At 40.3% G+C, this 14990-nt stretch overlaps 1 protein-coding gene across 4 annotated transcripts in view; it reads right to left on the bottom strand.

The window, feature by feature from the left end:
• clstn1 (calsyntenin 1) overlaps positions 1 to 14508 on the bottom strand; it is a 38383-nt gene extending 23875 nt beyond the window's left edge. For 3 of the 4 annotated variants that reach the window (XM_037104507.1, XM_037104510.1, XM_037104508.1), the window contains exon 1: positions 14220 to 14508. In XM_037104507.1, the coding sequence (XP_036960402.1) occupies positions 14220 to 14301 (82 nt within the window). In that variant the 5' untranslated portion in view covers positions 14302 to 14508. The remainder of the gene's footprint in view (positions 1 to 14219) is intronic. The other variant, XM_037104511.1, reaches the window with a different exon arrangement.
• Between the last annotated feature and the right edge of the window lie 482 nt (positions 14509 to 14990).

Below are 14990 nucleotides of genomic sequence, written 5' to 3'. Positions count from 1 at the left end.
GTGTTTGAAAGGCAATGTTCACTACTGCCAGCCTCATTACGAACTAAAGCACATCCTCTGGCCCACGTTCATCCAATTATCGCTGCACAGTGACACATTCCGAGCAAAACATTCAGTTCAACAAGCAACATTATCTAAACTGACAGTAGATTAATTACTGTGTTTCTGTTGCAGATAAAGTTCCATTTGTTGAGGCTGTGAGGTTTTTTTGCATGTTTCACTTGACATTTTGTGCATTCTTACATCTGAAAATGAAATTACTATCCTCAAGTTACACAGCATGTCCAGAATTAATAGGAATTAAATATTTTTTCCTCCTTGAGCCTTTACAGTTAAATCCTAATTGCAATATGTTTTGAATAATGAAATTTAATCCACAGCTGTGTCATGCTGCAGAAAACCTCAACGTCAAACATTCACTGCCTGATAAACAGGAAGACGCCTGATGTTCAATAACGCCGTCTCTGCTACGATTATATAATGCGGTTCAAACAGTAAACAGATAAAGCAAAAACCTACAAAAGCATAAATAAATGATGAGGATGTTTTCAGATGACTTTCAATGTCAGTCTGCCAAATCCAATTTCAGCGATTCAAATGACTTCTGTCATGTGTCTTAATTCAGTCACCAATTTAGTTTATGTCATAATTTGTTATAATTCTAAGCAATAACATGATCAGTGAAAATTAATTATAAGCTACTTGCAGGGGATTGGTATGATGTAGGCACCACGATGAATGAAGAATTACCCACCAAAGTCATTTTTTCCCAGTGAGAAAAGGACAAAAAATGAAGCAGACACGTTACTTTGCACAAGGTAAACATGTTCTCATTTGCCTTATGGCTTAACAAACTACATTAATTGTGTTGGCTGAAGTATTAAATTAGGACTTTATTTTACCATCTCTAACTGCTTTTCCAAAAACACATTTCGACATAAACTAGATATGGTCTTATTACATTTAATGCATCAAGTATTTTAGAGGCATTTTCATACCTTTATTAAATACTTGACAGAATAAATAATCCAGGACTTGAGGGTTGATATTTAACAATGACAAAACTACAGCATTACAGAGCATGTGCAGCTATAGTAAGCTGTGTAAAAATCAATAAGTATTGCTAAAGACTAAAGGTGACACAAGTCCATGATTCAACTCTGAAGGAATATGAAAGAATCTGATTGGTAAAGGCAGATAGATAGCTGGATTTATGCCCTTACAAGTATGAAACTATTTTAGACATTGTGGTATTTTACAAAACAAGCTTGACTTGATGGATGGAAATTCAATTTATAACAAAGCTGAATTTCTCATGTCTGTTCCGAGTAAAGCCTCTTCACAAACAAATCAATACAGGATCTCTGAAAAGAAAAATAAATCCAACAACTCATATGGTGTCCAGTACAAGTCAGTGGATTGTCTTCATGCACAAAGGACAAGTGACTATTGTGCAGCTGCAGGCTAACTGTGAGCTGTGCTCTTTTTATAGTTTGTTCTGAGAAAGAGAATCACAAATTTTGCTTTCGATGATCAAAACTAAAAGCTCATTTATTTGATTTTTGATTATTGATTCAGAATAAAAATGGCAACACCTCCACTAGAACACAAATCAATTATTCAAAATGAAGAACCAAAGTCAAGTCCAAAAGCTATATTTTAACAAGGAGATTATTTAAATTAAAGATTGTTTAACTTGATCTTTTTTAAGATTTAATTTCACCCAACATCTTTGGTTAAATTATTACACAGGCAGTGCTTAATGTGCTGCTTTGTAAGGACAACCTGCTGCATTTGCCACTAATGTGGAATTGATCGAGCCTAATACATGGTCTTAGCAGAGCATCTCGTGACCTGAAGTGAGATGGATGTCTTTGGACAGATTGCCAGACCAGACTACAACTATAATCTGCTTTAGCTTCAACAGAGCCACAGTTAATGTTAGCCAGGTCACATGTAGACCTCACATTTGTCACTTACTCGTGGCCTACAGCACTGGGGTGCACTGAACCAGGACCAACACAGTATGGAACAACATCAAGCTGCATTCTCAAAGTGCCTGTTCAGTGCCAGTTCAGCCTGATCCTGACCAATAACAACGGATGAACTAACCAAGAGGGATGTCTGCTTTGATCTAAAAAGCACTTACTCCATTTTCATAACACAAATCTTTATTTTGACTTATGTTGAGAAAGAGTGCTACTTAAGAAATTGCATTTAATCCTCTGTAAACAGGCACACCAGCTAAAGGCCTGTTGGCACAGGTGAAAGAAAATGTGGCAGTCGGCCAGCTCTATCACAGCCAATCAACTTTGTTGGGAATTGTTTGGTCAGTTTGCTTAACTTCACAGCACAAACTGCCAGGAGGCCTCTGACAAATTCAAAAGCAAGCTGCATTATGGCTGTGCTGCATCACCGCCCCTTTCACTCACGAGTCTCTTCTATGAAATGAAATCTAAAGCACGATTACACTGACAGCGTTAAATTCTCCCTACATTGCGCGAAATTGCCAACAAGGCCCTTTTGACAAGATAGCTTTATCATCCAGCAGCAAGCCTGCAGTGAAACGGCAGAACATTTGCTGGGCTGTTGCTAGTTAGACAGAGAATATTATATACAGAACAACTTAGACACGATTTGCATAAACACAGATCATTATTCTTGGAAAATTAATTATCATAACATATTTTATACTGTAAATAAAACATATAACATATAAGACTCTCTGCATAGAGAGGGAGGGACTAACTGTTTTTTTTCCCAAGAGGGGAGGCTTTAAGATTTAGGATGGAATAAGATTAGGGAAAGGGGCTTTAAAATGTTAGTCAGTCTGAGAGTGGCTCGCTGCTGCAGCACTGAGGATGTCAAGTGTGGAAGACTGCCAATTTCTTCATTAAACTTAATAAGGAAACCAATTCATCTAATGCAATACGCACTCACAACTGGCCCAATTACAATCTTTGTGAGTTTTTCAATCACATGAAGGAAGATAACTGACGAGGAATCTCTTGTCTCCTACAGAGAGATAATCAACATTAAACTGAACCCTCTACAGATGAAGCATGTGGAAACATTAATGTCTTGATAATACGGTTGTAAAATAGGCCCAAAACATACGTGTGTCACATGTTACTTAATCCCCTGTAGAGCTGCAACTGACACTGATACTCATTATAAAACAATCAAATCTTAGCTAATAAGGAGACATGTTATGCTCATTTTCAGATTCATAGTTTGGGTTGGTTTGGGTTACTACTAGAATAGATTCACATGCTTTAGCGCTCAAAAAACACATCAGCCTTCTCATACTGTCCAGTGCTGCATCACTGTAGTCCCCCTCTGTCTGAAACAATCTGTTTAAGCTCCTGTCTTTTTTAAGACTGAATACCCAGTCTCCTCTGATTGGTCAGCTTACACATGCCTGTACAAGCATCGCTAACAGCAACAGAACAGCTGTGTTAAATCACTTCTTCCTAGCTTCCAAACTAGCTGCTAGGCATAAATTATGCAAATTTGTGACTTTGTGTTTTCTGTGGTAGAGAGGAGCCTCTGTTGGTGCTGACTTTGACCTTTTTAACTATCAAGATTAATAATATGCACAAGAACCTATATAAAACAGTGAAGGAAAGGAACAAAAAGAAAAGAAAAAACAAATAGGTCTCCTCGAATTTATAACATATAACACAACCGTAACAAATACTAATCTCAAGCTCCTGACGTGATGTCTTCAAATAACTTACTGTGTCTGCCCAACAGTCCAACTCTCAAAGATAATCAGTTTCAAATTATATCAAATAGTGAAAAGTCGCAAATGCTAAAATCTTATAAATTGAAAATGACAAACACACATACATAGAACCGTTGAATGCTGCAACATCTCTCATTTTCATCATGTCATGAGGAGCAGACAATAATGACGACACATCATAAATGTCTTTTCCTGCCAGAGTGTGGACTGACTGAAGGAAGGCAAAGACAAAGCGGCAAAAGAATAAGAACAGAAAAAAAAAAAAAGAACAAGGGCTTGATAAAAAAACATGCGCACTGAATGCATCCACACCCATGCATCAAGTCAGTGAGAGAAAAAGATTACAGTGACCCACCATCCTATTTTCTGGCTAAAAGAAACCATTGGCCTCAATATAAATTTTAGATGGAGGGTTGGGATATAAATACATAGATATGAAGGGCTGATATTTGCCTCTTGCTGAATAATAGATATCAACCATGCAGCGTCATCCAACGCTGACAGAAGGAACCACAACCAACAAAGAAAGAGTTCATATACACGCAAAGAAGATTGAAATATCTTTCTAAAAAAATCCAACCAACAATGAACCCAGCAATATCCATTACCATACAGATTAAGCCGCAATCTGGCAGAAAAATCCTTTAAGAGGCCTTTTAGAGATGGAAATGTGTCTGAAACTGGAGACTACTATTATGATATATGGGCAGAAGGCTGGCTTCTAGACCCACATACAGCCCAGCAACACAGTACCAGGTATGCAATCCTGTTACAAATAAAGCCAATGACATTTAATCCCTTAATGGGATGCGGCCATTTCATTCACTGACAAGGTCAAGAGACAAGCAAGACATCAAACAAAGCAGGTTGAGGCTGCCAAAAACAAGCAGCTGCAAAGTCTTTATTATGTGTCTAAAGATGAGTATGACACAATGAATTGAGAACAATCTCCTACAAACACCTGGAATCCACTTTGAAGATATACAAATGATAAACAGAGAGAGACGTCAGGGGAACAAGAACTTTTCAGAGAGGGTGAGAGAGAGGGAGAGAGCAGCGTTAAAACATGGCTGCTATCTGACGCAGGTGGACAAGGATAAAGTGCTTGGTGCGGCTGTGTGTGCCAAGCTGTGCTGTGCCGAGCCATCTACTCATCAGCATTATGTCTCTGCCACCTGCAATGCCAGCTAGAGTGAGCATTTTAAGAGACTATTAATGCTTTAAAATAAATTGCTTCTTGAAATGATGCAACCAATGTCATGTATAGAAATTTGTAAGGGCTAGTTTCTCCTTGAAAAGTTGTAGTACTTGTGTGTCTTGGGGAAAATATACAATGTATGTACTGACATTTTAATAAATGAAAGTACAATCAGATGCCACTTAATTAGGTTCGTCTGCAGTGTCACACCATTCTGTGTGCACATGCAGGTTTTTTTAAACATGGATAAACCCACTATAAAATTGGCAGTTGACGCCTTTCTCTTTGCCAGTAGACATGTTTGCCTTTCTGTTATTTTTTTTTAACCGTCTGTCACATTCAATGTCACAAACAAGCTTGTGCATTATGTGTATTCATTTTTGGCTGAGTGGTCTTTGTACGGGCAGACTGAACGTCATTGGCTCATTTTTAATTTGGGTATTAAAAACATACGGTCCTTCAATCATGATCAATAATTGTGACTTCATAATCCATTCTTAAAGTCAGAATCAACAATGCTGCAAATAATTGCAGTACTAATGGTGAGACAATATAGCTTGTAGCTACACCTACTACAGGCACGTGCCAAAACTTTAAGAAGGTAAACAATGCATAAAGATGAGTCAGCTACAAAAAACTCTTTAGTTAACACCATTTGTTTTCCAGAGACACCAGCTCTGCAACTTTTGTGCTTCTCTTGCAACTGATTTACCCAAAGGACAATAAATCGTCTCTCAACAGGCCTCACCTCTCTTTGCATTGAAACACTTTGTTTTTCTGTTAATTTATCTCAAATGAGAACAACAATCCATTAACAACACCAACAATCAACAAGACAAAAATGCCAAGGCAAACTTTCAGGATTACTGAATTTTCTGTGGTGGCACATATTCAGCCGCGTGATGTCATCAATGACTTCTTTCATGACCCCCCTAAAGAACAGGGTAACATACTGACCATTCACACTGACACAAAGACAAAACCCCTTCATGGTTGCCTCCCTCTTTTATTGGAGCCTAACCTTTACAGTTTGACCTATTAACCGTGATGAAATACTTCCTGCGAGAATGTTAGGGCCACAATAGGTCCTGCTAATCCTGAGATTCAAAAGGATGCATACAGTCACTCTGTCCCTCCATGCCACTGCTGTGATGTCTCGTCCTCATGGACAGGGGAATAAAATCATTCTGCGTCCCTGATGCTTGCCAAAAGCTCTGCACGTGTCCAGCTGCTGTGTAACCCTCACTACTGCTGCAGACTAAACCAAACACAATGATATTAGACTGTTCACAGGCTACTGGTAACCCTGGGGGAACCAGATAAATACAGCACAGCTGTCCACATTGTAGCAGCATCACTTCAGCAGATGATCAGTCTGTAATTATCAGATGAAGCCCGATAATGCCTGGGAACCTCTGAGGCCATGTTGTGTAATGATGATGATGCAGCCAACTGTCAGGCCCCTGATGCGCCGTGGAGCTCTGCGCCATCGATTTAGCTCATATTTTACATTTGATGTCCGACAGCCTGCAAGGCTTCACCGTCTTTGATTATATGCAAATGTGAAGCTCTACTACAGCCTGCTATGTAGCAGATCAACTGAGCAGAGGTCTTCAATGTTTTTCAAGCCAAGGATCCATTAGCTGACAGAGAGACAGAGAAGGGCACCCGCTATTAAAATGATGTTGCATATCAAACTGAGCCATGTGGGGCGGTCTACAGGGCTATGTGAAAACATGCTTTGGTTGTGTTTCCTGTGAAATGAGAGATTTGTTGTAGGGGAAATGCTCTGGTGCTAAGAAAAAAGGGGGAATGAGTACTAAATACTGCTTCAAAAGTCGTTTTCCATTACTTACAGCACTGAAAAAAATCTTACCATTGTTTAAGCACATACTGGATGCCGCAAGTCAGGGTGCCATCAATGTGGAATGGATGTATCAAGGTGATGCTGCAGCTTTTGTGGCTTCATAGATTTGGCAGCACAACAGAGAGACATACTGGCAATTAAATCAAGGGTAAATTCAAACTTGAGAAATATCTCCAAAATTCGGGTCGTCTGCCCTATAACATAATTTGATACTATATAAAACATACTTATATCCCACAGACTACTTGACTATCATACTGACTGTAACAGTGTCCATAAACGTTAGCATCTTTACATGTATTAAACAATATAGCGATCGGCTGTTTAACTTGAATTTTAAACTGCTGTTGTTTATACCAGTCAATGTTCTGGTGTAAGTGTTTGAAAACCCAGCATTATGAATCCATCTAAATTAGGAGCAAAACCTATCACTCACTGGCAACACAAATGGCAGCATGGTCTTTAGGCAGAGCGTGCAGGCTGTCTAATTGTTGTTGTCAGAGACTAAATAAAGCCTCTCTGTTGCCAGGTTGTTATCTGCATTTGTTTCATTAGCTGCAGCAGAATACTGAAGACAGGAGAGAGGGCTTTCTGTGCTCAGGTGACAGTCAGACCTTGGGGTGTTTCCAGGGAGACGGTTAAAAGAAAAACACGAGTTTGGAAAATATGAACAGCTTAAACTGTGAAGACAGAAAGATCATACAAATGCATCACATATATCAACTCTGTAAAAGTATGTGGGCAGCAATTCCAGTGCTGGATACATATTCTAACTCTTCAAAATCTCTGGGCTTGCCAGTGGCAAGTTTTCCTGGTGGACAGGACTAGTTTGAACAACCACAGGAGCCACTTGTGGCAGTTTTGAAGGCGGTGTCAAGCCCTATTGCTGTCAGACGTAAATATCCAACAAACAGAAATCCTAGCCAAATAGGTGATGTAAATGCAAATCTCACTCATTGACTTCAATTATGCTGCGAGTGGCTCTCTTAAATCCAAGGACCAGGAACAATCAATGAACAATCTAGTCACGGTCTGAAACATTGGACACACTTCCCTGTTTGTCTTGCCTTATAAACACCTCGGCTTTTTGACGCAAGCCGTCTCCATCACAGACTGGGGACTGTTCCAGGAAGTCTCGCAGACCCTTAAAGGAAACATAGACCTTAGGGCCCCTCGCTCCGCAAATACCCTGCTCGCACAGGAGCGCCTCTCAGTTGCCCTGCCAGGCAACAACATTTGTTTGTCCTACGCAGTCTTAACCGCCCGACAGAAAGAACACACCCTCGACAACCATAGTGCTCCTCTGAAGAGGGGGTTGGGAGCCACAGAGCCTCAACTCAATCACCTCTCTGTGTGAGGGGCACAAAAGAGCCAGTGAGAGTGCCGAAGTGAGAGTGAGACGGCTAGAGCTCAGTGAGGAACTCGGGTGTAGCAAACCTGCAACAGGTAATGTGCTCTCTGATTACCTGTTTCCCATGCAGCCTGAATCTTAATGTTGACACACCCAAATGTGAATAGTTCTGCAGTGCCTTATCTGTGCTGGAAGCAATGGGACTCAAGGGAGGAGGTAACAGAGACAGATAATCTGTAGATATGTGCTGGTTTTTATTACTTTCTGTTGATCAAAATAACACAATGATATGTGCAACACTGGCTATAATTTTGTATAATTTAAGTGATGGCACTTGTGATGTGTCAATACTGACATTTAATAAAGATAAAAGATAGTTATGCTATTACAGTTTTTGTGGAGTTGGATGGTTTCACGCAATACTATCCCCGCAAGAGGAAAAAAGGTAACTGATGCAACTTATTTCAACTGATTCTTTACTAATTCATAACATTATACATGATGATGAGGAACCAATTAAATTCCTAGATATACTGGTACATTTTAATATTGCTGTTTTCATTTTTGAATATTACTTTTAACATCAAAACAACGGACTCATGTGAATTTAAAGGCCTTTCTTGGTGGCCGACATAACTTCCCAGTCATCCGGCACAACTTAATATTCACAACTGAATGACCCATTCTTGACAGATCACTGACTCCATTCACCCCGCAAAGGCACCAACAAGAGGAAAGTCACCACCGACCTAAATTGAGTCCAGTATGCTCATGGCCCAACTTTTGCAGCACTTAGTGGCAAATTACCAAATCGAAATGCTTAAACAACTTAGCACTTTTCAGAGGATTATCTCATATACACATTCTTGAGGGGCTTGAGACGCATTCGTTCGAACAGTGACCGCATTGTGGCATGCTTAGTCAAAATCCTGACCCTGACGTCTGGGCCTAAAAGCCCTTTGTTCCTCTGAGAAATCTCTGAATAATAGATACTAAAAAAAAGTAAGAGTTAACTTGTAGGAACAGGGCCTCTGTGTAGGGCAAGTAAACAGTTATTCAGGACAATATAGAGGAAAATGTTTGGGAATCGTTTCTATACGATTCCACAGAAGCAGTAAACAGCTTTGAATATGACTTTAATAACAGTGTATAACAGTTCTTTTATCATCCCAGTTCTGACTGTATGTATGTCAGCATCAAGTATCTTGAAAAACAACAGTCTTCAATGGTTTTTGGAGCAAAAGTAGGCCATGACCCAAAGAGCAAGTGATTAGGTTGGACTGTGAATAGCGCCACCATACAGCCAGTCACAAGGCACTTCGTGGATCATAAATCCTGTGCCATGAGGTGCAGATTCATTTTTTTCACCCAGATTCTCTTCATTGTGACAAATCTGGTTGTTGGTCTTGACTATCTCTGCTCAGGGATACAGACAAAGTCTTTCAACTAGTAATCTTACCCAGATCTGATATACTGACAGGGCTTCCAACTATTTAGCTGCACTTACAAAACTGGGAGCATGTGCAACCAAATCATTTTCACTGGTCACACCATCACACCTGATATTCAGCAGGTCAGATCATTATTGTATAAAAGGTATTCTGTTCACAACTCTGTACATGATGTGTTAACAAATGAAGTTAAAATGTAATATCTGGATGTACCTATATGAAAAAGTTAGGCGCACCAGTGCAACCAGTGTTAAAGGTTAGTCTGGTGCACCGTTTGAATAAATTGTGAAACTGTGATCAAATTTTGATGACATCTGCATAAACCAGGTACAGTAGTATGATAATTAATGACCAGAACTACAAATTCCTTCATCAATATTCATCATTATTATACAAAGCCCTCAATTTCCTGGATAGACTGGACAGGTATTCATGGCTGCAGTTAACAAATTTTAACTTTAACAGCACATTTTCAGGATTATGCACTCAGAGTAAAGGTACGTGCTCTCTGAGTCACTTTTAGTTGCATCTGTGTTCAATGACTGATGATATTAAAGCTGTGTGTCTTGTAGTGACAAGTCACAGTGGAATATGTGGAGCAGATCACGAAACATCAAATGAAATGGGTCCCATCAATCAAAACCACATCAAGACTGACATCTTATTTTTGATTTACGAGCTGATAAAGCTCTGATATTTTCAAAGAGAAACATCTGAAACTGAAGTGGTTCATGTCTCTCATATTATCATCACATTAGCCAGTACCCATCATCCAGATGATTTCTAATGATGGTATTTCTGAGTTAAACAAGTCTGTGAACTGACTCTGAATGATGGCATACAACAGTGTTATGAGATCTGCATGGAAGAGGCAAACAATGAAGTCATTGTCAGCTGTGTGCATCCACATAGTTTCTGTTTGCCATAACATAGCAAGATGCCATACGTCACACAGATTGTTGGAAGCTCAAAGGTTTAAAACCCATTCTAAACCTTTGAGCTTCCAACAATCTGTGTGACTGAGTCTCTGTAAAAGGAAAAGAAAAAAAGGGAAATGCAACCATATTTATTTCCCAAGGGTCAACCATGTCACTGATGGTGGTGAACCTATTTGTGATGAGTTTCATAAGCAAGGGCAAAAGGTTTCAGCCATAATGGTTTGTGAAGGCCGATATCAATAATGATGATGACATGTAAGTAAATATGAATATGCATTTAGACTACATCTGAAATTATTAGTAAATGAACCAATTAGTTGATAACAAAATATCATGTTTTTTTAAAATGTATAAATCATTCAAATACTTTTCAAAGTAAAAACCCTGGCAACTAAGTTTTCATACAAATAAAGAAAATGTGTGAAATGTATGTCCTGGATGTCTTGATTTTTAATGAGGCTGTGGTCAGGGAGGAACCACAGAGGTGAGCCACGTCACTGAACAATAAACTACATTTAAAACAATATACTGACCCGATACATTGCTCTAACTGTAACTGACAAGCAATTTTTTCCAGTGGATCAATATCCAGTTTCTCCAATGACTGTAAGACAAGAAAGACTAGGCAAGAACACCTGCATCTAACCTCTAATATGTACTTCTTTACAGCCATGTGAGGAGAGCGCATATGTTAACTCGGCAGCACACAAAGCACGGCATCCAATTTGTTCAACTACAATTACTTAATTCAATGACGAATGAGCCAAGAAACTTCCCAGCAGCCAGCCTTTCCTTTGTCTGGCTGTGTGTGCAGAGGAAACTCATGCATCTAAGCAGACCTAATGTTTCACTCGAGAACATGAAGCCACCCAGCAGCTGCTCATGGCAACAGAAAGAGAAACAGATTACATGGGTGAGACCTTGAAAACAAGTGATACAATTCCATGATGGATAAGATAAGAAACTCAGAAGTGTGTATTATCATGGCTTACAATGCTTTGAAGCTTCCTGCCACAGCCGATGTGAGTTTGCACCAGTTTTACACACACACGCACTGACATTTCCTTGCTGGCGTTGTAATGAATCATATAGACTCAGTAGGTAAGTGCTTTTTTGTATCAAAGACATATTTTTATCAACAGCTCTTTCAAGGTTTGTTGTAGCCATGTCATCAGTGATTAATGTTTGCGTAGGCGAATAGCTGAGGACCACAACATCCAGTGCCAATGCTGCTAAGTTCAGCCGAATGTGCTGAAGCTCTGTTTCACTCACACAAATCAGTTGTAGACATAAATTTGAGATTTCTGGAACAAGAACGACTTGGGGGAAAGAAATGAGGGGTCTCTGCTTCTTCATCTGCTGCAACATGGCTCAATTATAATAAATTAATTGTCAACTAATAAATCACTACCCAACCACATTGATAATTGACTCAAAATTGTCAATTCTATCTTCTTAAAAATATTAATATTTTCAGATTTTTTTTGTATTATGTTACAACATTAAAATACAAAATGAGACATTGAGGACATCATCTTGGGCTTTTGAAACCACTGACTGAAATTTTCACCATTTTCTGAAAATTAACATACCCAGCAACTAATTAACAAAGAAAAATAATCAACAGATCAGTTGCAGCAAGGGATGTGAGGATAAAAGATATTAACGCAGATTGCGATAAAAAAACAAAGAATAAGTTGATCATGGTGAATTTTCATTATCAGGATAAGCTTGATATCCTTTCATGAATGACTTGGAAAAGCTGTCTAGCTAAGTGATTTAACAGTAAACTAGTTAAAATGATTGAGTATAACCTAATGATTTTGGATAACTTCTTAAAGATTCTTTATTGTTTGTTTTTCACAACAGAATAATGCATGTCCTGTTGTGATACAATAACATCCAAAGGAAAATGTCAGGTTCGAGTGGACTCGGTGTGTTTAGGTGTAACTTTGCAAGTTTTAAGAATATATTTTTGATGATTATTGGGATTTTATTGTGAATCTCAATCATGCTGGACCTATAACCATGACATGACTTTTTCAAGCAGTTGACAAGAGGCAGCGCACGAAATGAACGAATGACCTTTGGTTAGTGAAAGATAAGCCCTCCCCAAGATGGTGATTTCACAGGCCTCCTTCACTGATAAGGGCAGGAACGCCTGCAGGTGCACTTCACAAACACACACTTGGCTGCAACATAAGAGAGGCCAGACTCACACAGTATACCCAGGACTTACTTCCTCCTGATTGATGCAAAAAGAAATTAAGTTACTGCTTTACAAATGGTGGTCTCCCGCCTGCTGTGCATTCTCAGCTGCTTGACATGGCAACAGAGAAAAATATAGCTCGATCAGAAAGCCCCTGTGCAGACTTTTATGGCCGTCTATATCCCTTTCGTGGTCTTTATTCTGTTCATGGGGCGTATGATGGGTGTAGCATTAAAAAGAAAACAACACACAAACTGGCCTCCAGCATTGGTGGCTGCCTGGGCACGCTGATGCAGCGGCTGACTAAGACGCACCTGCCTTTACACACCCTGAAACGTGAAGCTCACACCGGGGAGTCAGTGGAATGGGTTTGAGGCTAAAACACAGCCTGTAAATTCATGCAAGGAGGGTGTTTAATGTGTGAGCAGTGAGCTTCCACTGTGAGGAGGGAGGTGGACCGCCCTGCAGCAAAGAAAGGCATGTCCCTCTCTTCCTCAGTGTGTGTGTGTGTGTGTGATGGTGTCCATCGGTGACATTGCACATGAAGAGGGCAGTTGCACTTTCAGCTCATGTTATGTAGTAACAGGAGGCCCAGACCTCCTATAGAGCCCCCTCCCCTTTTTTAAACCAGTGATCGCACCACATGCATTTTTATTAAATCCACCGACAAAAACAAGGGCTTGTGAAGGGGATCTGCAATGCGTAGCCAACCCAAGCTCCATCCTGGTGCGACCACGGCGATGCCAAAGCGTGCATTAGGCCCACTGATGGCAGAAAAAAAAAAACATGCCGGTGGTTTAATAACACCTAACGTATCAAATAAAAAAGTAAAAATAGTAAAGAAACGTATCGTCGCACATGCCAATTCAGATTTACTCAAATACATTTTCAAAGCAAGATGAGAACAGTGCGTACCAGACACGGCTGCCTTTAAAAAAGAAACCTCACAAACTCTGCAGAAGGTGAGAAATGTGCTGAATCCTAAATCAGACTGCGACTACAAGAGACAAGTGCCCCAGAAATAGACTGAATGCAGATGACAGAAGGGGGTCGTTACGTGGCCTTGATATCATCTCCAAAGTCGCCTACTCCGGTGGGATAAAACATATATATAAAATATCAGACACGGATAATAGCTGCAGTAGACATATAATGTGTCATTTTCGGGGGTTGTTAGCGGTTAAAATGGACGCAGTATCGCGGGGGATGCACTTGCTGCCGGCGGGATACTTCGCGACATCCACCCGCTGCGGCTCCGGAGCTGACCATCCCTGAACAGGTTCCTGAACACGCATCCCTACAGAGGACCAGAGCCAACGTCTCATTTTTAACCGTCAACGTCTGGAAAACGACCGCAGAGCGACCGTTTGCCCCAGAACCCTTCAGGTAGACAGAGAGCTGTCTGACACGGAGAGGAGAGACAAAACACAACGGGACATAAATCCCAGCTTAGTTACCTTTAGCTGCCTCCACCGCACATAATAGTCCGAGGACCAGTCCGACAGCGGATGCAAATTGTGTATTCCCTCGGAACCGCATCCCGACTTCGAGTTCAACCGCGGCGAATTGAAATGCGACCTTCTTCTTCTCTGGTCAGTCAGCCGGGAGAGTTTCTCTTAAAATGAAAAATAAAATCCAGGAGATGAGTGTCGGTTACCACGGTAGCTCTAAGATGGCCGTCGTCGCCGCCGCCGCTCTGCTCTCTCCCCTTCAATCACCGCTTCTCTCGCAGTTTTGCAGCTTGGTGCGTTCATGGGCTGTCGGACGTTGCGCAGACACGTTCCCAGCGCGCGGAGTTAACTCTTTCTTGTTATGCATTCCTGTGTCCACCGTCCATTACAGGTTTCTGTGTGATGTCTAACCACCGAGTCGCAATATGAGCACAAGCGAAGCCAATTGTGGATGTTTATTTAGCTAGTTAACAGGCAGGATGTATCAGATGGGGTTTTGACCTGCAAAGTCATGATGGAAGAGGGGTTTTTATCTGGTCTCTGATCATTTAGCCTAATGAATTCCAATCAATCAATCAATCTGCATTTGTATGCTTACAACAAACACTTTACAACTGGAGCTGGTCTAGACCATACTCTTTAGTTAATCTATATACAGAGAACCAACATTTCCCCCATGAGCAAGCACTTAGTGATTGTGGTGAGAAGGGAGAAAAAACTCCCCTCTAACAGCCATGATATGATATGATATGATATGATATGATATGATATGATATG

Source organism: Acanthopagrus latus, chromosome 7 (genome assembly GCF_904848185.1).
Source record: "Acanthopagrus latus isolate v.2019 chromosome 7, fAcaLat1.1, whole genome shotgun sequence".
NCBI lineage: Eukaryota > Metazoa > Chordata > Actinopteri > Spariformes > Sparidae > Acanthopagrus > Acanthopagrus latus.
Note: the sequence above shows the minus strand (reverse complement) of the source record. Positions and strands in the feature narration are given on the sequence as shown.